Raw genomic sequence first — 23,207 nt, forward strand, 5'->3', positions numbered from 1 at the left:
CAACTGACCCCTCCCCCAAACAATGATTGTCCAATCATAGCTTAGCAACTGAAACTACGCCTGGCAGGTATTTGGATTTCTCTACATGTTGAAGCGGTGTTAATAAGAGGCTGTAGTAACAGAGAAAATGTGAATTTGGAGGGTGGTGTCATTCATTATCACCTTTCCAAAAACAAAAACACAAGAGAAAAAGTGTAAGGAATGAATTAAACTGTATGTTTGTCTGCTCTAACGTAAGCTGTAACCAAAGCTCTCTGAAATCATTCACCTGCTCACTGTTACCTAATAGACACTCAGTAGTTTACTCTAGAGTGAGCAGTAAACTGAGGTGAATTAATATGAATCATCATCTTCTGTCTTCATCACTTACAGGTATATTTTTTTGCAACTATAAAACGGTACACATTGCATTATGGGTTTGTTTGTAGAAAGTACATCCTATGAACACTACTTTTCCCTTTCCTCATAAGAATAGAGGGTATATAGAGCATAAATTTCACACTCACAATTTGGACCCTCAAATTAAAAGGACAATGGTTAATGTAGTGCACTTGATAGTAAATAGGACATGATTTTGGACACAGCCCTACTGTCACTTCCAAGGCCAAAAGTTAGCATATCATTAGCTAATTACATTCTTTTGTGAGGTTACAGGTTACATTAGAAAAATCCACTATGTGGGAGCCGGTCCTGAGTGATTCAATATCAGAGTTTAGGGTAACAACAGCGGTTCCATGTCTTCCACGTGTATCATTAGCTGGTGAGCATGCTCACTTTTTTACCTGGGACCTGTTAGCTTTAGCTTCAGTCATGATCATAATATGTAGCCATTAAATTCACATTTAGAGCCCTTTTACAAGGTTCTCATTCTCAAACAGGTCAGTTTGAACAAATGCAGGGGATTCGACATTAGCTCGATAGCTACAGTAGAGCTAATTTCAGCAAAATCGACAATCAAAAATTAGAAGCTGCTTTTCTTTACTTATTTCCAAAACTATGACTCAAAAAAGGACAAACTAATCCACCAAAATACAACAAATCTGTTAGCTTGGTCACCTGAATAAACTCTACACCATGGTCTCATTTATTCGTGGTAATTTATGGTCACTATACTGAGGTATCGTTTTGACAATGATGTAACGTTGGTTGAAAATGCGAAACGTACCTTCCTGTTTACATACAGTTGCTTTTTGAAGTGGAACCCTTCAAAAGCCAAAGTCCAGTCTTCGTACTATCACAGAGCAGTTTGATGTAAACCTACAGGCTTCTGCAGTCGGTCTCTATTGCTTTTGATTTGCTTGTGATCATGCTAACCCCCTTTTACTCATGTCTCCTTATTTGGTTTGTTTCTGTCTGATCATTTGTTTTATTGGCTAAAGTTTTGAGTTCGTCAGGCATTCATTGTGAATTGGCCGAATGTACCAGCTCAGCGGAGAGAGACGTCCAGGTTTATATTTCGGCCTCCAGTCACTGATTTTAAAAACAGAAAACCATGTAATGATTTCCTAATGAGGAGAACCATGCGATCAAGCTGCCACAAGACAAGTTTCAGTTCAGATTCAACTACAATCAAACTGAAAAAGAGGCGGCAGAGCATTTAGATTAGCATCTCACACACATGTCTGTACTTTGACATTTGTGAGGGCCCTCGTTGACATAACCTAACCATAACCTTAACCTTAACCCAAATCTAACCATAATCCTAAAACCAAACCTGAATCTCCAAAAAATCCCTTTGAAGAAATGAGGACTGGACAAAATGTCCTCACTTTACAAAAATGTCCTCACTTTTTAAATCGTCCACACCCACCAAGCCTGTAATGCTAATCAGTCCTCACAAAGATAGAAATACAAGAGCACACACACACACACACACACACACACACACACACACACACACACACGCACACTTGTGTCTCTTGTGTTCTAGTAACAGCAGACTTTACTGTCACACATGGCTGCATCAAACCCCTGTACACACTGACACACATGCACACATTCATGCATTCATACACACAAGTCACACCCATCGGTTATCTTAGAGGCACAAGAGCCTTCAGTATGTTCAAACACGCACACATACTTGCAGCACTTCAGCCTCTGTCATCAATCACGAACCACTAGCTGAATAACAAAGAGCTGTGTGTGTGTGTGTGTGTGTGTGTGTGTGTGTGTGTGTGTGTGGCCATATTAGGACAACAGGAAGTTATTGTCTCTTTTCCTAAAGAGGATAACACATCTGAGCTGCACCTGTTACATATCTGATCAATACATGATCACAGGATGTTACAGACAGCTGACATGAATCAATAACATGCTATTATGAACCGCATGTTTATACTCAAACAAGTTCCAGATGTCTGCAGTGAAGGAAGGAAGCCGAATCCATCAGAGTCACGCCAACAATGAACAAAATCTAAACTGGTATACAAATTATTTGAAATAACTTCCAGGTTTCTCCAATATTTCCGCAATAAATGTTTAAGTTGGAAGAATTATTGAAAGGTTGATCAATCAACACCCTTTTCCACATTTCTTAATCGAGTTTAGCATAATTGTTAGGCACTCATGTCAAATAAAATCAAACCTTGATCTCCTCCTTTATTAGAAAGTCGACAGTAGAGAGATGACAGGAAATTAAATGAGGGAACAACATGCAGTAAAAGTTCTCTGCCAGACTCGAACTGGGGAGATGATTCATGGTCGGCGAGCGCTTTAACCTCTAAGCCGCCATGATGATGCCCTAAAAACCAAGAATGTTAAACCTTCAGATCTTCAAACTGCTGCAGGATGGATGCAGTTGAGTTGTGTCAGCATGTTAGCATTTGCCAATTAGCACCATTTGCAGATATTTAGTCATCTAAGTATTGGACACATTAGAATTTTTGACATAATGAAAAGTCAATGTGGGTGATCTGCCAGAAGGAATAACAGGAAATAACAGATGACCTTTTTAAAATATTCATTAAGGCAGCAAAAAAAGCAATCACTCATAAATGGTTACAGGCTGACCCACCTACAGTAGATAATTGGCCTGAAATCATCAAAGAAATGCATGAGATGGAAAGACTGACTTTCCTTTTATGATTAAGAAATGACTTATATACTGCAAGATGGACAAAATGGATCATCTATTTGTTGGAATAAGGAGGGTGGTTGATGGTTTGCCCTCTCACATCCACCCTAAAAGGTTTTTGCCAATCATGGATGATCATATGTAAATTATGTAGAGCTGGTTGTCATGGTGCCTGGCAATGTTGTTGTTGCTTTGTACTAAATTTGTTGACAAAAAGAATTTCAGATAAAATCTAAGTGTCTGAGAATGACCAACGAGTCATCTTCTGGGCGTCAAAACTTCATGGCAATCCATCTAATAGTTGTTGAGATATTTCAGTCTGAACCAAAATAATGGTCTGACTAACCAACATCTCCATCCCTGTAGTCATAGCTGTAGTGTGTGACAATCACAATAGACCTGAGCTGATTAAGAACCAGAACAATGAAGTGCAGTTTAGCATCTAACCAGACAGTAGACTCACAGATCAGTAACTAGAGACTGAGGACAATCTCCCAGGTTTCATTGTTAAAACTGGGTGGAAACAATTAAAAAGAAAAAACCTGCATTGCAGAACCAATCCAAAGTGCTTAGGGCGGCCCTTCATATTGATGCGGTGACATGCAGTTCACGACAGAGGAGAATAGGGGAAGAGCATCATTTCTGGATAGGCGTGTCCTTGACAAAATGTAAAGGGCGTAGGTATGTTAGCCCTTCGATCAACTACAGTGCATTTAGAGATCTCCAGATAATTGGTAGGCGGGGAGATCTCTGACTGTCTGTTACTGTAAGACTAACCAGACAGTACAAACAGTAGGTCATGTACATGTACTGTAGATATACAAATAATAACTACATAACTAATACACCGTATGAACAACAGACCAGTGAATGTAGCTATCAGCACAAGATGAACAAAACAAATATGGAGTGGATGAATAACTACGGTATGAATGTGCAGTTCACATATAATCAATGAGTATTTACAGTGTAACAGAGGACATTATGTGCTGTTAAATCCAAAACAGAAAATCTACAAAAGGGAGTGAAATACAGAATACAACATTGAGTTATGGGAAACATAAATACACAATCAGAGAGTTTAGGAACATTGCACAGTTCTCCCAATCATTTAAAGATCAATAAAATGAATATCAATATATACTCTGTCTTTGGTGTGTGTGATCAATCTTCATTTAAGCCCGTTATGATACAAATACGAAAGCACACTACATTTTTATTTATTTGATTACTAATATACTGATAATTGATTAGCTCTGCTGTCAGACATTGTGGCTATTGGTTCTCCGCAGCAGGAAGTTGTGAATCTCTCTCCTCTGATTGGTCCATTCCTGCCCACAACAACACACACACGACACACACACACCTGTGGGTTTCTATCAGTTTGAACTTTGTGTTCTCCCTCAGTTTATTTTTGATCTTATTTTTCCTTTGAGCCATCTTATCAGCATTCCGCCCTCTCTCTCTGTCCGAACAGGTAAAAAACAAGGACCCCCCGAAAATCGCAACAAAGGTAACCCCTCCATTCATCCATCTGTCCCTCTGTCCCTCCATCCTTCCTGTTGCTCATCCCCCTCCTCACCCTCCACCCAGCGGCAGGAGGGGAGTGTCCAGTCCATCTCTTTCTCCCTCTCTCTCTCTCTCTCTTTCTCTCTCTCTCTCTCTCTCTCTCCCTCTCTCTCTCTCTCTCCTTCTCTGCTGTATAAAGGGGGACGTTTTCTCTCGCCTTGCTTTACCTGTCAAAGGGTGCAACTCTCAACCTTCAAGTCTTTGCACAGCCAATCACAGAGTCCACAGTCGTCATGGTAACTGTCAAGGGACGACTAAGGAATTATTTATTTGTCAATCCTGAGTGTGAAATGGGATGTTTTGAGCACAGAAAAAAAAAAAAAAAAGTTTTGCAGGTACATGAATTACATTTTGTAGAGAAGCCATTATCATTCAAAGAATAATTGGATGTGGATGAAGAAAATTATGAATTGTTATGAATGTGTGTGCCAATATCCACATCAGCGCACAATAATAACCTCTTTAACTAAGCCAAATTGGCTACTTTGATGATTGCCAGCTGCACAGCCGAGGCATTATCATCACTAATATGGTTCCATTAAAAAAACTCTCTCTCAGTTTAAATAAATCTAAATCTAAAATATGATTTCATTGTGCTGCATGTCATCTTTAAAACACGCCATAAGGTGGTTTAGATTTGGAACGACTACTTGATTAACTGATCAGTCAATGAAACAAAGATTTCTAAGTTGTTGGAAGTTTCTAAGATGTGGATATTTGCTGGTTTTCTTGGTCTCCTGTAAGTGTAAATGAGAAGCTTTTGGTTTTGAACTGTTGGCCGCAAGTTTAACACGTCGAGTTGGGCTTTGGGAAATTGTTATAGACATCTGTCACTATTTTCCGACATTTTAAAGACTACAGTAAATGATTAATCAAGAGAGTAATTGCAGTTTAATAGAAGATTTTAGAATATTGCTAGTTGCAGGCGGTGAGTGGGATAATATGAATATTACACTCAACTTCAGGCTCAACACTGTTGTACTGCATTAAAACATTTAGAGACACAGTTAAAGTTCAGTTTATTAATTGAACAACAGCTTAGTTAGCAACAGTTTATCTGGCATACGTTAGGATTGTAGCTACCAACCAAGATAACTACGCTGCAAACTAATAAAATACACATTAAGATGAAATGAAAAATGTCTTTTTAACCCTTTTAGATCACATCTGTGGTCATATTGTGCACATATTGAATAATATATGCCAAAAAAACCAACAAAAATCAATATCTCTGTATTCATATATCAAAATCCAATTATGTTTCCTCCCTTTAAAGCAAAATATGACGTGTGCTTACATAGGCTTGAACCAACCCATTTCAACCAATAACATCATGACATCCATCCATCAATCAGTCTTCAACTTTTAGCAGCACAGAGCTGAGATTCATTACGACACGCCCGCTTTTCAACGTTCAAATCAAATTCCTCCCAACGTTACATCTCATCTATCCTGATTCACTCAGAAATACATCACAATATGGAAGTTTCATCTGGACTTTAACATCTGAATTGGAATTTCATAAAGGGTTAGAAAAAAATTAGATATGTAACCAAAAGTGTATAATCTGCTGAGATTGAGAGTGTTCAGGTAAACTTGAGAGCAAACTGAGAGACAAGAATTACTAAAACCGAGCTTATCGTTGTGCACAATCTAGCATATAAATACATTTATTGAGTGCAAAATAAATTGTTTGCTCAAATTGAAAACTGAATGATTCTTTCACTGATAATTTATCTACAAAACATAAATTATGTGCTTGTAAAAACCCTTTCCGTGTGCTCAAAATGTCCCATCATGCTCTCAGAATTGAGGCGCAAATATAATTCCACCAATCGACCACCAGTGATGGGTCACACTCGTCCGACCTCTGAGGTGTCCTTGATGTGTGACGCAGTGTTGAAATCAAGCGCACCCTCAGTGCTTTTAAATATTTATTTTATTGATTCATTTAATGGACTAACTGTGTGTGTTTGTGTGTTTGTGTGTGTGTGTGTGTTGATGGCGTCATCGCTCCAACCTCAAACCCGACCAGCCAACCGTCCTCTGTGTCCCGTGTGATCCGACACATGTCCGACTTCCTCTGCAAGCTGTCTCAACACACACACACATGCATATACACACAAACACCCAAACACACACACACACACACAAACACACCTCCCCTCCTCCCGACCTCCTGTGGTTTGAGCATCTGCTGCAGACAGAATGCTTCTTGATGTACATAGAAACACACGCACACACACACACACACACACACACACACACATTCGCTCTCTGCTCTTGGACATTCATCACACTTTGGCACACAAATAATTCACAGACCTGCAGACACGGACGACCTCCACTAAAAACGCACGAAGAACAAAATATGCAGAAACACCTTCGGTCACATCCGCTACTTTGTCACTTTAGAGTTCAACTCTGCAGCTCTACGGAGCTTTTTAGAGCTTTTTATGTGGAAGCACTGCAGCCGTTTGCTCTTCGTAGAGAGCAGAAGTCATGACGTCACGTCCGGGTTACCCTCTGTAGCTCCTGTAAATCATGGAAATCTCTCATTTCTTTCATCAGTCTGTCTGAAAAAAATCTTGCGCCTGTTTACTTTGCATATTCCGAGACAGATCAGCATCCACACGTAATATTAAGTTAAACAAAGATTATTTTTGTGAGCATACAGAAAACTATGAAAGCTCCTATGAAAATTCACCAGCACGGCAGCACTGGTACTTACACCATCGTATCTTGGTTATATCTATATTCATAACACAATCTTCAACACAATCTTCTGATGTCATTTCTTCCAAATTTTTAGCTTTAATCTCTGCTGTCTAAAAACACCCACCATCTCACGATGGTCTAGGGTTTATGGGAAATGCTGTTCACTCGAGGTATTCAATATAAATATTGAATAAAGAACAATATTATATTGGGTTTTTTTTTTCAAAAATGATCCATGTCAAAAAAATGGAGAGTGAACAACACAATACACTGTTGAGAAAAGTTATTTTCTAAGGCTGTATTTTCTATTTACGTTACTACAATGTCAATTGAAAGAGGTTTTATTATTTCTGGAACAGATCCTTGAAGTTTTGGTTTCACTTCAGCTCTCAGGGCTGCGTATCTCTCAGCTTATAGTCATATTTTCCTAAAGCCCAAGTTGACATCTTAAAATTGCTTGTTTTTTCCGACCGACAATCTAAAACCCAAAGGTGTTTTGTTTACTTCTACTACTACCACATAAAGAAAAGTGAAACATCTGTGCATGAAACATTAAGTTTTGTTGACGACGTTAAAAAAAACAGGAACGTTGAGGCCTCGTTGTATTTGAGAATCTATGGAGGATTTTTAATGCTACATTTATGCTACAGTTCATTTTTCCCATCACACATTTCAATATATTTACTATATTCTGATGAATGTGACTTTTCCGATGACACTGGTGAGAAAAACAAACAGATTCAAACAGCGCTGTGATGTTTTTTTGGCTGAAGCGAGACTGTGTCACTGTGTGTGTGTGGGAGTTGCACCCTTGCAGTATTAGTGGGCTGTGGGCTGTCGTCTGTTCTGTTTTTTGTGTATTTTCAGTTTCTTTCTTTTGGCCTTTGACTCCTCTCATTCCTCTCACTGTTGCCTCCTTGCAGGGTGTTGCTCAGGACTTCATGTTGTCTTGTAATCACTGTTTGATTCTTTCCCTCCTCTGTTATTTTTCTGTCTTGCTGAAGTCTCCTGCAGCCTCCACAGCTCTGCAGCCTCCTCTTCCTCCTCCTCCTGTCTCTCTCTGTCGTGGTTCTTGCATCGCTGTCGTTTTTTTTTTTTTTCTCGTTTTTTGCGGGTGATCCTTTTGATTTTGTCTTCTGTTTGTTGACTTGCTTTTTTCTTTTCTTTTCTTTTATTTATTTATTTATTTTTTGATTGTCAGACACCCTCTCCCCTCTGCCCGCCGTGCGTTCTCTCATGGTTCAGTGCTGCGCCTGTTTACAGTTCTGTGGTTGGTCAGTGGGTCTCAGTCCTGTTCATGTGAAGCTGTGTCAGTTAGTTTCATGTTGTGGCTTGTCTTCAGAGTGGACCATGTGCATAAAGCTCCACAGCTTCCTGGTTTGACACCGACTCATCCCTACATTCAGAATGTCTAAATGTCATGTTTAGGTCATGCTGTCTTGAAGTTACCTCCCTTTTGGCAAATTTCTGTGTGGGAAGCTTTTTATTATCAACTTGAGTGAGGTAGTGACTGAGTCTTTTAAACATTAAAGATACACGCCCTGGTGTTGCTCTAGGATTCACAAATCTTTGAAGATTCCCAAGATCACTGTGGATAAAATATCAACTGTAAGCTGAGAGGAAATGTTCGTTTCAGAGACGTTGGGCCTCATGCAAGAACTTTTTCATATTCTAATCCTAAATCTCTCCTATGTTTTTTCCGTCAGTAGAGTTCCAAATCAGATTCAGCAAACCCAGTTAACTGTACAAACTTGTTGTAAATTGCTTGTTCTAACTTGATGAACTACACCTGTTCTATAACAGGTTTGAATTTGTGAGATTTTATCATCAACCTAATCAACACCCCCAAATTGCTGTGTAAGGCCGGCCACCTGTTCTGCTGCGTTTGCGGACAAGTTTCAGTCATAAAAATGGCACCAAGAGCGAAAAGAAGAACTTCACACAGCGGAGCTTCAAGTGCTTCTGTCAGAAATCACAGATCCGTACTGTGAGCCAAACTGTGACAGAATTTAATGAGGAATAGTTTGACATGAAGTTACATGTTTAAAAAATGTCTTGCTCAAGTAAAGCGGTCTAAAATGGGAGGCGGTCACGTCAGTGTGATGTCACAGAAAAGGATGACATCATTCCACTACAGATGCTGATGTCACCCTCCCAGCTGTTGTAACAGAGGATGTTCACCTGGATAAAGACCCTGAAGCAGCTGTTGGTGTTTGACATTCTTCCAACAACTACTGACTCGTACAAGGTGGACAAGATGCCAGAATATTCCTGCCAATAAAATAAGTAAATAAATAAAGCAAGATAAATGATTAACTAGCTTTATTACATCAGTCTCATTAAGAACAATGACATAGGTTTCCAAGTCTCCATTAGTACCTTGTCCACGACCCCTTAAAACGTCAACAAAAGATTAAAAACACCCGGCAAATACTTCTACACATACAGTATACCTGTCTCAGTCACCCCGACCTGCAACACAACACACTAAGCTTCCTCCACATTTCCCCAAATAAATTACCACGTACTGGTTTACTACAGCCACAACACCAGCCTCAGTGTACCTAAACATTCGACGCAGCTCTCTGTGTTCCTGTAAAACTACCCGGCAGCGATTATTCATTTTCCCCCCGTGGAGAAAGGTAGACTTAAGTTCCCGTGAATTTCTCGAATGTGCTGCTAAAGAACATTCAGTTTGTACAAGCGGTTCTTGCATGAGGTCCAAATCAGTCAATTTATTTTACCACATATTAATTTTAACTCAATGCAGAAACAGCACAAAAGAGGACTGAATGTTTTTCCATTCTCAAACAGCCCAGACTCCAACCCTCATTATTATTGTTGACTTATTTCGCTCTCGACTGCTTCCAGTAAAAGTTTCTTCAACAATCACATTTGCTGACCCAGTAGGTTTAACTATTTGACACCTCAGAAATAGGATAATAACACCCCCCCCCCCTCATTTTTGAATTTTATTAAAATTCCCTGGTTAGATTTTTATTAAAATTCCTTGGTTAGATTTTGGTCATCCAGGAATCTAAACCTGCTTTATGTCCATGATCTGTTAGTATTGTCAGTTCCAGAAGTGATGGATATTGTTACCAACAGTGACTCTCCAACAGGGTTTAATATATATAGTAAACTGAAGTACAACCTTTGAATATTTTTGTATTAATTTAACAGCCCAATCAAGATATTTCCAGTATTTTTAAGACTTGTATTAATGTTAACAACCTAACAAGGAATTGATAGAAGATAAATTCATCCCCGTTCCAGTCAGCGTTGTCAGTCGTTCACAAGGACAAACAGAGTATCAAACCTCAGAGCAGTGTAGCTTCGTTCTGTTTCCGTTCATCACCTGCTCACGTATCTTTGGTATGGAAATATGACAAACGGCAATGGACGCAGGGAGTGAATTCATTGTAAGCTCTACGGCATAGATCAAACAGATCAAAAAAAGTTAGTACTAGAGTCCAAACAGGACCCCTGCTGATGAAGTGAAATGCAAATATACAGTTTGTTTATGCAAATGAGGAGCAGAGCCGCCGAGCAGGATGTGAAAGCAGACGCCATGTCAGACTTCAGAACTAAGCCTCGTTCCAAACTCTGAGCTCTGATGTGAAACAAACACAGTGTGTGTGTGTGAGAGAGAGTGTGTGTGTGTGTGTGTGTGTGTGTGTGATTGACAGTCCTGTTAAATCCTCTCTGTTGTTTCTGCTGTTCTCTGTTGTCTGCTGCTCTTCATTATGAACTGCTGCTCCCAAATTCGTCTGTGACACTCTCTGAAAGCTACCTGGACCTTTTTCATGAATGTTCTGTGATCATAAAAATGATGAAATGTTACTTTCTACATTCAGCCAAAGGGTCACCATGTTAATGATTAAGAGTCAGAGCTTCTCTGATCTCTGAGAAAAACTCGTCCGTTTGTTTCCAGCTTTCCCTCCGACTGAACGTTTTCTCTGCTTCTCTACCCTTCATCCCCAAACCACTCCTCAACCCTTCTCCCACCTTCTTGTTTTTTTGTTGTTTTGTTTTTTGTGATTTATTATTATTTATTTATTAATTCAATTAATTCACCTTTTGTCAACCCGTCCCGCCTTCCCTCACCATGTTGAAAACTTTCCTCTTCATTCCTTAAACTACAAACCATCCGACTCTCTTTCACAATCTGTTTTCTCCGCCACATCCATCACTCTGTCCCGTACCTGCCTCTTCATCCTCCTTCATCCTCTTCCTCATTCCTTCCTCGACTTCTCCTAAACCTCCTCATCTCTCTTTACTCTCTACTACATCCTACCTTCCTCATCCTCACCCATTGTCCCCTTAAAACCTGCCCCCTCCTCCTCCTCCTCCTCCTCCTCCTCCTCCTCCTCCTCCTCCTCTTTTTACCACCCAACCACCACCTTGTCCCCGCCCTTCCTCCTCCAGCCAAGACCCAGGACGGCATTGCCCTGGAGATCCAACCGCTGAAGAGCGAGGAGGCCGCCGAGTCGGAGGAGAAGGAGGAGAAAGAGGAGGCCAAAGCTGTGAAGAAGAAGGTCAATGTGACCAAGAAGGAGAAGTCTGTGCTGCAGGGCAAACTGACCAGACTGGCTGTTCAGATCGGGAAGGCCGGTGAGGAACACGCACACACACACACACACGCACACACGCACACACACACACACACACACACACACACACACACACACACACACACACACACACACAGTACTCATATAAATAATAAAGCTTTATTGAGTCTCAAGGGGAAAATATTGAGCTGTTGGAACATACAGTTCATTACACTTCTCTGAGAGAAACAGTCCGACATTTTCTGAAACCTTCTTTTTCTGTGTATCTGTGTAAGTCCTCTGGGTCAGATGTTTCACATGGATATCAGTTTCATCTCTGTGCTCTCAGTATAGAGAGGTCCAGGACATGTTTAGCCTAGCTTAGCATACAGACTGGAATCAGGTGGAAACTGCTAGCCTAGCTCCATCAGAAGAGAAAAATTCACCTTCCAACAACCAAAGTGCTTCACAGAGAAATGTATAATACAATTGAATATTTAAAATGAAAATAAATGGGTAAATAAATGTAACAGATAAACATAAAGCAACTATGGTAGCCATATTAATAATTAAGGAGACTCAAAAGCAGTTGTAATAAGACATACTGTTCACCATCCCTAAATATCTAGTGAAGCTCTGAATAAAGGACAGTTACCACGACGCCCAGAGTGCGTTGTTTTTACTGTGTCTTTAAACAACAGCTTGTTAACATTAGCTAGCTAGTAGGCTAAACTAGCTTAGAACCAGAGGTCTCCAACCATAGTTCAGAGCAGTTCTTGTAACGTAAAACGTCAAAACTGAATAATAATAAATCAGAAATACCAGTTGAAGGCCATAGCTCACAGATCAAATCGACTTTCCTTTGTAAAATCTCATCCCGCTCAGCATGAAATCTCAAATTGTGAGCGGATCATGATCTTGCAAAGAAACTGGCCTTCTTTAATCTGCTTATATACTCAGCATATAACTTTTTTTTCACCCTAGATGTCTTAGTTCAATCGTCTTTTTACACAGAAGCATATCAAAATGATCGGCTTATGCTCGATTTATCCTTTATGTGACGCACTGAGACAGATCTTTTTGAGGAAATGCTTCTACCCACACATATGTGCTTAACTGTTGACAACTCATTATGGGATTGCCTGGTTTGATCTCTTTGTTAACTCTACTGTCATCTATACCCAACTCACTGCAGGACGGATCAGTCATAGTTTTGTTAGCTAACAAGACTCAACATGTAAATCAGACAGCTATGGAGTCGTTGGAAGGTGGATTTTCTCCTCTTTTGATGGAGCTAGGCTAACAGTTTCCACTTGCTTACAGTCTTTGTGCTAAGCTAGGCTAAACATCTTGGACCTCTGTCTGTTCTGAAACTAATAACCATCTTCTTATCTGACTCTGAGAAAAACAGACAACGAGAGGATTTCCAGAAATGTGGAACTGTTCCTTTAATAGCACATAAAGTGATCAGGCGGTGAGGGGTCGGAGAGGCTGAGGGTCAGAATGCACTCAGTTTTATTGGATGGATGTTTTATTGGGAACATGATTCATCCCGGAATTGAAGGCATTTTCAGTGTCATTTCAATTGACCTTAATACACTGAGGGGCTTTCAGGACAGAGTGGGGGGGTAGTGGGGGGGAGGCGGGGACTCCAGCCACTAACCAGCATCAGTGATAAACAGCCCCTCATTTCTGGACAGAAATAGAATTTGGGCCAAAATGCTTTGAAAAGAGGTGACTGACAGGAGAGACGAAGCAGAATTATATAAGCAGTGGATTTTTCTGTTTCACCTGCCCTCACCTGTTTCTGATTTTACACTCAGGATGTTGTCAGATGTACCAAAAGATAGCAGCTTTTTTTTTAATTGTATTGTGAAGTGCAGAGGCTTCTCATTAGGCCAATATTTTTTAACTTTTTGTTTTGCATCCAAACCTCACCGGCTTTCTAAAATATGAACAAAAATGTTTTTGGCCTATTTTTAGCCATAAGTGTGACTCCAGTTTTATAAGCCTGATATATTCAAATGTTGCATTCAGCAGTCAGTCAAGTCAAATGATAATTATATATAGGTAAACAAATAAACGAAAGGTGCATTCAAAATCTGCAATAAAAAATATGTACAGTATATATTTATTATTTTATATATATTATTTTGTTTCTTTGTGGTATTTTTTGCCATTATTTGATAGTAGAGACAGACAAAAGGGATAACACGCAACAAAGGTTGAAGTCAAACCTGGGACATTGTGATTACAGGGTTTGCATCTTACATCACTGGGCCATAAAGACGCCAGTTTGCAAACTTTTTTGATTCACAAAACAACCAGAATCACAGTCTTACTGTTCTTAATTTGTGTTCTCTGAATTTTAACGTTCCAACATGAGTGATTAAAGAGTACGGTCTTGACCTGCTCCATGTGAAAAGTGCACTGATATAACTTTTGTTATGATTTGGCGCCAATGGTGGAATTGAATTGAACATGACACGTCATCGCTTTTCATTAAGTTGATATGAGTTACTGAACATCACAATGTCCTTGAATGCATCACCAAGACATTTTAAAAGTGTTACCAAAGAATAACTATGACAATAAAACATAAGCTTTTCTTTGTAATAGAATACTGACAGTATTCATCATATTACAGAGTCATATGAGGGGATATTAGAGAAATTCACTACTACATCAGTTTAAGGACAAATTTGCGATTATTAGCCTCTATGAATAAAATTGATCTGACTTGATGTGCTGATGCTAACAAACTGCTCATTCTAACCAGGTCTGATCATGTCGGCTGTGACCGTCATCATCCTCATCCTCTACTTTGTGGTCCACACCTTCGGGATCCAGGGTCGGTCCTGGGTGGCCGCGTGCACCCCTATCTACATCCAGTACTTTGTCAAGTTCTTCATCATCGGCGTGACGGTGTTGGTGGTTGCCGTTCCTGAGGGGCTGCCGCTCGCCGTCACCATCTCTCTGGCCTACTCTGTGAAGGTAAGCAGGACAGTGAGCAAAGGGGCTGATGGAAAGTGTAATGTTGATGTTCTCTTTCTTGGCCTCTAACTTCTTCCATCTATTAGAAAATGATGAAAGACAACAACCTGGTGCGTCACCTGGACGCCTGCGAGACCATGGGCAACGCCACAGCCATCTGCTCCGACAAGACGGGCACGCTGACCATGAACCGGATGACCGTGGTGCAGGCATACGTCGGCGACACGCACTACAAGACCGTCCCCGAACCCGAAGTCATCAAACCAGAGACTCTAGAAATTATGGTCAACAGCATCTCTATCAACTCTGCATACACCACCAAGATCTTGGTAAGATTTTCACTGTCACAGCCGCATTTCTAACCACAACAATAACAGGAACCTAAACCTAACCTCAACTCCTAATACCCCGGTTTGAAAGAGGCCTTTGAAGACGAAAATAAGTGTGACTGTTTCCTGTCTCATCTGCAGAACATAATCTCAAAGCAAAGAAAGAAGAATAGCTCAGCTTTGGAGTGTATTATTAGTGTATTATATATTTATATTGAAATGTACTGTCAAGACAACAAAAACAAAACAAAAAAGTGTTTTTTTTCACTTAGTAAGCCCCAAATGACCCTTAGGTGCTTACTGAAAACATATAAGTTAGATTTTTGCATTACTGTTGGTGTTTTCAAACTATATGTCTGACATGTACAAGAGAAAAGGCTTTGAGGATGAGGAATAACCGATGTGTTTAGCAAACTTCATGATATCTTGGATAACAGGTTTGGCTGCATTTGCAGGGGTGTAAACTTCCCCAAATCTGATAAAGAGTGGGAGAAATCTGCAAAAAAAAAAAAGTAGAGTATCTATCTTACTTCAGCTCTTTGTACTCTACTACCACTTACAACTATTGACAAGTCTGCTGTGTCTGGTACTACACAGCAGACTGGTCTACAGGTGTTATAATCTGCTGACTGTAACAACTATTCAACCAATAAAAGCATCAGACTGACAATAAGAAGCTGTCTATCCCGACCAAAAACAGAGATTGGTTAACTAACACACATTTTAATCAAACACTAACTCAACCACTGTACATGAAGAGGTCTTGATGTTCCTCAGAGCCTGTGATGACGTAAAACTAATTTTAAAATCTGCTATCATATCATACTCAAATCCTTTTATCCTCTTTCAGCCTCCGGAGAAAGAAGGCGGCCTGCCCCGTCACGTGGGAAACAAGACCGAGTGCGCTCTGCTGGGTTTGGTGCTGGACCTGAAGAGGGACTACCAACCAATCAGAGACGAGGTCCCCGAAGAGAAAATGTACAAGGTTTACACCTTCAACTCCTCCCGCAAGTCCATGAGCACGGTGCTGAAGAACGCCGATGGAGGCTTCCGCATGTACAGCAAGGGAGCGTCAGAGATCATCCTGAGGAAGTAAGAAAGAAGATAAAATGAATTGTACATAATGAATCATCTGTTTCAGCGTAGACGGGTAGACGGATGGATGGAGTGACTCCCTTTCCCCTTTGTCTCTCTCTCTCCTCTCCCAGATGCTCTCGTATCTTGGACGCCCAGGGCCAGCCTCGCGTCTTCAAGCCCAAGGACCGCGACGAGATGGTGCATAAGGTGATCGAGCCGATGGCGTGCGACGGGCTTAGAACCATCTGCGTGGCCTACAGGGACTTCCCTGCTGAAGCCGGAGAGCCCAACTGGGACTCTGAGAACGACATCCTGAACGAGCTCACCTGCATCGTCGTGGTCGGTATCGAGGACCCCGTCAGACCTGAGGTACGAAGCAACCCGCCCGCACAGATATGACACCTGACGCCTGAAAACACTTCCTGTAATCAACACCTGATGCTGGGTTATGCATGATACATACTGTTCATTTCTTGAAAGTAGGGCTGTTATTGATTGATCATCACCGTTAAGTATTTGATTGATCAACGATGGTAAATGTCGTTATGCATCGTATTTCATCATCAGTTCATCCCTGCAGGAGTTTTCAGCAGTTGAACTGCTCAATTCGAGTAAAACTGGGTATCCACGTTGTTTACCTCTATTGGTACAACAAAGTATCAAAAAACAATCTATCATCCAGTACCACTTATTGATTCTTGAGTCTCCTCAGCATCAGGATACGTCTCGAAACTCAATTCTAAATGAAAACCATTTCTGAATAAGAAGTATTTTTAAGGTTAGTTCCTCTATCGATATTGAAAACACCAGGGAGCGAGACAAACAGAGCGGAAAAATGATTTTAGGTGTAATTTTTAGTCGTGAGTACTGTGTTTGCATGAGGGCAGAACACACACACGCACACAAACACACACACACACACACACACACACACACACACACACACACACACACACACACACACACAGAGCCGGCAGAAGAGCAGAGGCTGCGGCAGACAGACTGCAACAGTCTAAATTGTAATTACATTTTACTTGAGTCGATGATAGAGTTCATTAAGTGAGACAGAACCCACCAATAAGGGAGGCAGCAAGAACCTGTTGAACACAGATAACATAAACCTGCAGTCAGGTGTGTTTTACAGTCATGAAGGCCGAACAAACAAGCTAAAAACATACCAGTCTGATTCGTCATGTATCTTAAAATTTGAGTCTGAAAGCTTCAGTATATTTAAACAAGCTAGTTTGTATCGTGTAGTTTCAACCACATCAAGTCAAAAGATGCTTCTCATTTGCTTTATTTTATTGCTTCTCGGGTGACCCGCAAATTGATCCGACCCACCATCATGAATGATGTCTCAGTCTGCTTATTTCTGCCTTGAGGAGCGAGGAGGACTCCTGGGGGAGACGTGAGCGAGGATCCACAAGACCAGCTTTTTGCTTTTACTCCCCTTTTATTATTGTTTGCGGCCGGACACTGTGGCTCATCAGTCTGCTTCAACACCAGTTTTATACAGAGACAAATACAATTAAGGTGTCGTATTACTCCGGCGTTTAGATTTTCCGTTTCATCAACTAGTTAAAAGTGGTGGATCTGGGTCCGCTGTAGGTCTGATAAACAGAGTAATCATAAAATAATTCTCACCATCAAAGCAAAGAGGAGGAGAGTGGGTTGTTATTCGCCATAAACAGATTTTAATTATCTATTAGTGTCATTTCCATTCAGTCATGTAAAGCTGAAAATCCCAGCGCGTCGAGTAGAAACCAGTTTTAATGTGAGATATATTTACATAATTTCCACTTTGCCTGAAAAATGCAGGCACCGAAACTTTCTAAGAAGACATCTCTTCTTGTTTTACATGTGGCAGGCGCTAAGGTGCGAGGAAAAATACACACAAGTGAGAAAAACAAGGAAACAATTAAGACAAAAGAGAAGCAGCCAAAGTGTTTCTACCTGTTCTGAATATCCACACAGGAAGTCATAGCTTCCTCCTGGCTGCATCCACCGCCTCCTTGATCTCTCTCCAGCAACTCCGAGACTCTTTTTGTGCCTTTGTAGTCTCACCTCCGTGAATCGTACAAATGGGGACAACCGTGAACGTTTTCAGACAGTCTCCTCTCGAATTGATTCAGGTGTTAAGACTCGGCTGCTCACATGAAAAGTGACAGGAGTGGCTGTTATGTGTTTACTTGTTACTTTGATAAACTGCGGTAAGAGCCCCACAGCTCACTGTGGTTGAAGCAACATCGACATAAAAACCAGATTTCAGTCTGGTGTCAGGAGATCTACTTGATAACACTGTGACCAGGACTGTGATATTTTGAAATGTACCTATTTCCACTGGGACAACAGGCAGATTTGCACATTTTCATTCATATAAAATCAAACAACATATAGGATAACATACAAATATATATATATATAAAGCAGAGAAAGCACAGCTGCACATGAAGAGTGTAACTGAACTGATCTGACTGTCTTATATTTTGATATTTGTATTATAAGGAATAAAATGTTAGGGGCAAATGTTATCTTCCTAACATGAAGACTGGAGTGAGTCCCGGTCAGGCGTGTCACGTACAGATGCCCTGAAATGTTAAATGGAGCCTGTAATGAAGCTCGGAAAGTCTCATCGCTGCTTCCTGCTGCTTTAATGTCAGAGCACAAAGATCACAGACAGGATGGAAATAACCGGAGAGCAGCAGGAGTCAGTCAGCAGCTCAATGTTTATCTCTACAGGACCCGAGATGCATATAAGACCTCTTCAGTGTATTTTAGCTTTTGGGCGTAAAATTATTCTTGCTAATTATTCTGTTTATATTTCTGAAACATCAAACATGTATGTAGCCGTGACCTGACAGCAACTAGTCTGCACTGTCACTGTACAAATACTGTAACTGTATATTTCCACCATCAAAGAGCAGAGTGCTTATATAATACCTTGCAATTAAAGAGAGTAAACCCAGTCTAATAATCCTGCTTGCTCTGCCAATTAGTGGTGACAACACACTTTTTTCCACCACAACCTGTGCAACTGTGATGTAGCTTTGCATCATAGTACCATCCAGAACTATGCAAACATCATGTTTCACTTGGTTTGAAACTTCCTTTTTGGCTCCAGTTATCAAAATTATCTTTAAATTATGGATGGATCAGGAAGTAGAAGCTGGCGAGTTTCTCTGCCCTGTCTGTGCTTATATATTATACATATATATATATATTAAACTTAATATTTCTTTTCTCTGACTCTCCTCTAGGTACCTGAGGCTATTTCTAAGTGCCAGCGTGCAGGCATCACTGTTCGTATGGTTACTGGAGACAACATCAACACCGCCCGCGCTATCGCAACAAAGTGTGGCATCCTGCTGCCTGGGGAGGACTTTCTGTGTTTGGAGGGCAAAGAGTTCAACCAGCAGATCCGAAACGACAAGGGAGAGGTGAGAAAAAAAGAAAAAAAAGAAAAGTTTACTGCAGTTTACCACAGCCTCCAACTATGTGAGTACAGTTTTTTTTTTCCTAAAGCTGCGTGACCACATGATGACTTGAAAATAAACTCACAACAATCAAGCCTTGATTAGTTTTGACTTATCGAGTCCTTGTATAGAACATTTACTGCCCACTTCCACATCCAGCAGAGAATAAATTAGCTTAGTTTGATGATACAGTAATGTGGGAATTACGCTAACAAATGCTAAAACAGGAATATACAAGTTAATTATAACATAGAGTTTAGATTTAACTTAATTTTCTTTCACACTGGGAGTGTATTGTCTGTGACAAATTCCATCCTTGTGATTTTACGCTGCGTTCACTTGAACAACCACTCGGCCGTTTGTAACAGAAACTTGCCTTGTTACTTTTGTTCATGATGTTATTATTTATGATCATATTTATGTGTGATCCAGCCATTACTCACCCCAGACAAAAAAATATTCATAGAAGTGAAAGCTCACATTTCTTTGTTTTTATTAAAACCAGCTGTTTTCTTTCTGTCACCAGTTTGAAGTTTCTTTCTCTCCTGTTGTACCTGAATGCTGCACAGAATAAAACATCACTTTTCTGCAGCAGTATTTTAATTATAGTCAACCTTGTGAAGTTGTAGTGTCAGAGGAGACGGTGCAACTAAACAAAAGTGTTGAGTTTAGCAGATGTTCGTATTGACTTTATCGTCGACCTTCAGATGTTTCTCGCTACCTGTCCAGTGTCAGTCCAGTATTCTCTGGTGTTTTATTTCTGGTTTAGTTAGTAGCAGGTTGCTGAGAGTCATCAGTTTTGAGCACATAGAAGATAAAACTGTCCTCCACTGGAAATTAGTCATTATTTTATGTCCAGAAGGGAAAGTTTCTCCATTATTCTGGAAAATAATACTTCAAAACGTACAAATAAAGAGGTCGTTATCAACATACAGGAAGGTTATCTTTAAATTTATGAAGGTTTTATGCTTTCAAGCTTTCGCTACAAAGTAAGGGATTATATTTCAGCAGTATTTGGTACATAATGTGTTGTATAAAAAGATTTTAATGTAACTATTTTTTACTTTTTCTAGGTGGAACAAGAACGTCTGGACAAAGTTTGGCCCAAACTGCGTGTTCTAGCTCGTTCCTCACCGACAGACAAACACACTCTGGTCAAAGGTGGGTTCATTCTCACTGGGATTCACATTTGTATGATGTATATTTTATAATTATAATGTTTAGCATTTTTTACTGCTGCTTCTATGTTTACTGGTCCTTGTGCGCAAAGTGACATAACTGTAGTTTTAAATCTGAGCTCATGTCGGTTGAACTCTGATTAAATCACAGTAAATGCCCCTTTCATGTTTGCATTCTTAAAGGAGAGAATTAATTTATTCATAATGTCTTTTTCTAAAATGTTAATTCACCCACTGAAACGGAGACTTGTTTGTTTGTTCCACTCTGTTGATCAGGCATCATCGACAGCACGGTGGGAGAAACCCGACAGGTGGTGGCAGTGACAGGAGACGGTACCAACGACGGGCCCGCCCTTAAGAAAGCCGATGTCGGCTTCGCGATGGTAACAACATTTTTCCACCTTTTTTTTCTGTCGTTCTCTCCGTTCTCCATCTGCTCGCTGCATCACTCATCTGCTGTGCAGTTTGCTCTGCATCATTACCAAAATGAAAAAAAAAGAAGCCTTTAAGTTAATTACATTTCTATCGCAGCCATGAAAACGGTATTTTCTCTAAACGTCGTCTGCAATAACTCCCGAATTTGACGCCAGTGGATTCATTAAGAGAGCTGTGAAATGGAAGAATAAATCAATAAATGTTGAGCGTGAATGTCTCGACTCATCCACGTCGTGGGTTCCCACTCTACCACCATGTTAATGCCTTTATTCTCCAAAGACCAACACAGAGACGGACAGCAGGCAGACTGGTTCTGCCTTGCTTATATTTTAGCCTCTCTTGTATACAGTAAATCATGTCTTACACCCTGGTCACAGACAGTTAACCCTGCACTGGCAACAATATCCTCATCCCATGTTTTATCCTGTTTAGTACAATTTGCGTATATTTATATATATATTTACACCACAGCTTAAGATTTTGAAAGCCATGCTGGTGCTTTTTTTCCATTCTAGACATACATTAGTTTTCTATTCATTTCTGTATGATAATAAAATCAATTAACGGACTCGTGAAAATCGTTTGAGTCGTGTAATCCATCACAGTACTAGCACATTATGTCTGGGTTCATTTTTGTGAAAAGTTTGTAAAAGCACTTTAAGAGCAAATTGATCTGAAAAGTCCTAGTTCACAGTGATGGATTAGACAGCTCGAGTTTCAAGAGTCTGCCGTTTGATTATTATGACATGTGGAAATGAATATGCAATCAATGGCTGCACGGAAAAGACAAAGACAAATACACAGGAACATCTTAAACTAACAGTCAACAAAAATATGAACATTATTTACATTATTTGCAGTTAAGGAGCTAAAACTTGTGGTATGGCCCTTTAATACTGAATGCAGGCTGATATTTATATTATTTTATTATTATTAATAACATACTGCACATAGCCCATAATGTTTTATAGTGTCTTACAGTATCATTTCACTAAGCTGACTTATGAAGTTAATGAATGCAGAATAGAGTTGAGATTTGATGTGTGATGGTGTCGCTCCCTACAAGGATAAATCTAGCACAGGAGAGATTAGGGAGTGACTGTAATAACTTGTCATGAGCTCTTTTGTAGCCCACAGCTAACCGACTGACTCTGTGGAAACATTATACGCCCTGTTTACATCACCCAAAGCATGATGGGAACTGTAGTGACACAAACTCAAAACATTGCAACATGAGTGACACAATCAATGGGAAAAAAAAAGTTTCACACATTTTGTGACACAACTACGGCTCATCAGCGTGGTTCATGTGTCCCTGGGGTTTGTGGGTTCAAAGTGAGGATTCAAAGTGTTAAATGCAGTTGTGAAGCAGCAGCAGCAGCACATGGTTCACCTCAGAAATACAGCTGAAACAGAGACAAACCTGAACCTCTGTTTGTCATTGACGAATGAATAAGCTGCTGCTGATTATTTGTTCATTAGATCAGAAAAGACTCACAGTGAGACATCAGAGCACAACGAATTACACCGATCAGCTGATAGTATAGCTGACGATCAATTAAAAACCATCTTCACAAACTTCTGTGCAGAGACGAGCTCGGTTACGTCAGCTTACTCCTCTGTGTGTTGTTGTGACCTTTATTTACTGATGAAAAGTCATCCGAGGAGTCTTCTGCAGGATGCTGAGCAGCTGCACCGTGACAGTACTTACTGTTCCTAAACACATCACCGAGACGGTCTGGGGATTTAAACCAATGACCTTCAGTCCTAATGTGTCTCATATGGAATATTTTCAGTTTGCATCC

The 23,207-nt window shown here is 40.2% G+C and overlaps 1 protein-coding gene across 3 annotated transcripts in view; it reads left to right on the forward strand.

Annotated features, from left to right (window-relative positions):
* LOC137181083 (plasma membrane calcium-transporting ATPase 1-like) overlaps positions 1 to 23,207 on the forward strand; it is a 105,166-nt gene that overhangs the window by 59,715 nt on the left and 22,244 nt on the right. For all 3 annotated transcript variants that reach the window (XM_067586447.1, XM_067586449.1, XM_067586448.1), the window contains exons 7-15: positions 4,554 to 4,589; positions 11,792 to 11,977; positions 14,696 to 14,910; positions 14,997 to 15,239; positions 16,090 to 16,331; positions 16,448 to 16,685; positions 19,574 to 19,753; positions 20,863 to 20,950; positions 21,244 to 21,350. In XM_067586447.1, the coding sequence (XP_067442548.1) occupies positions 4,554 to 4,589; positions 11,792 to 11,977; positions 14,696 to 14,910; positions 14,997 to 15,239; positions 16,090 to 16,331; positions 16,448 to 16,685; positions 19,574 to 19,753; positions 20,863 to 20,950; positions 21,244 to 21,350 (1,535 nt within the window). The remainder of the gene's footprint in view (positions 1 to 4,553; positions 4,590 to 11,791; positions 11,978 to 14,695; positions 14,911 to 14,996; positions 15,240 to 16,089; positions 16,332 to 16,447; positions 16,686 to 19,573; positions 19,754 to 20,862; positions 20,951 to 21,243; positions 21,351 to 23,207) is intronic.

This window comes from Thunnus thynnus, chromosome 4 (assembly GCF_963924715.1).
Source record: "Thunnus thynnus chromosome 4, fThuThy2.1, whole genome shotgun sequence".
NCBI lineage: Eukaryota > Metazoa > Chordata > Actinopteri > Scombriformes > Scombridae > Thunnus > Thunnus thynnus.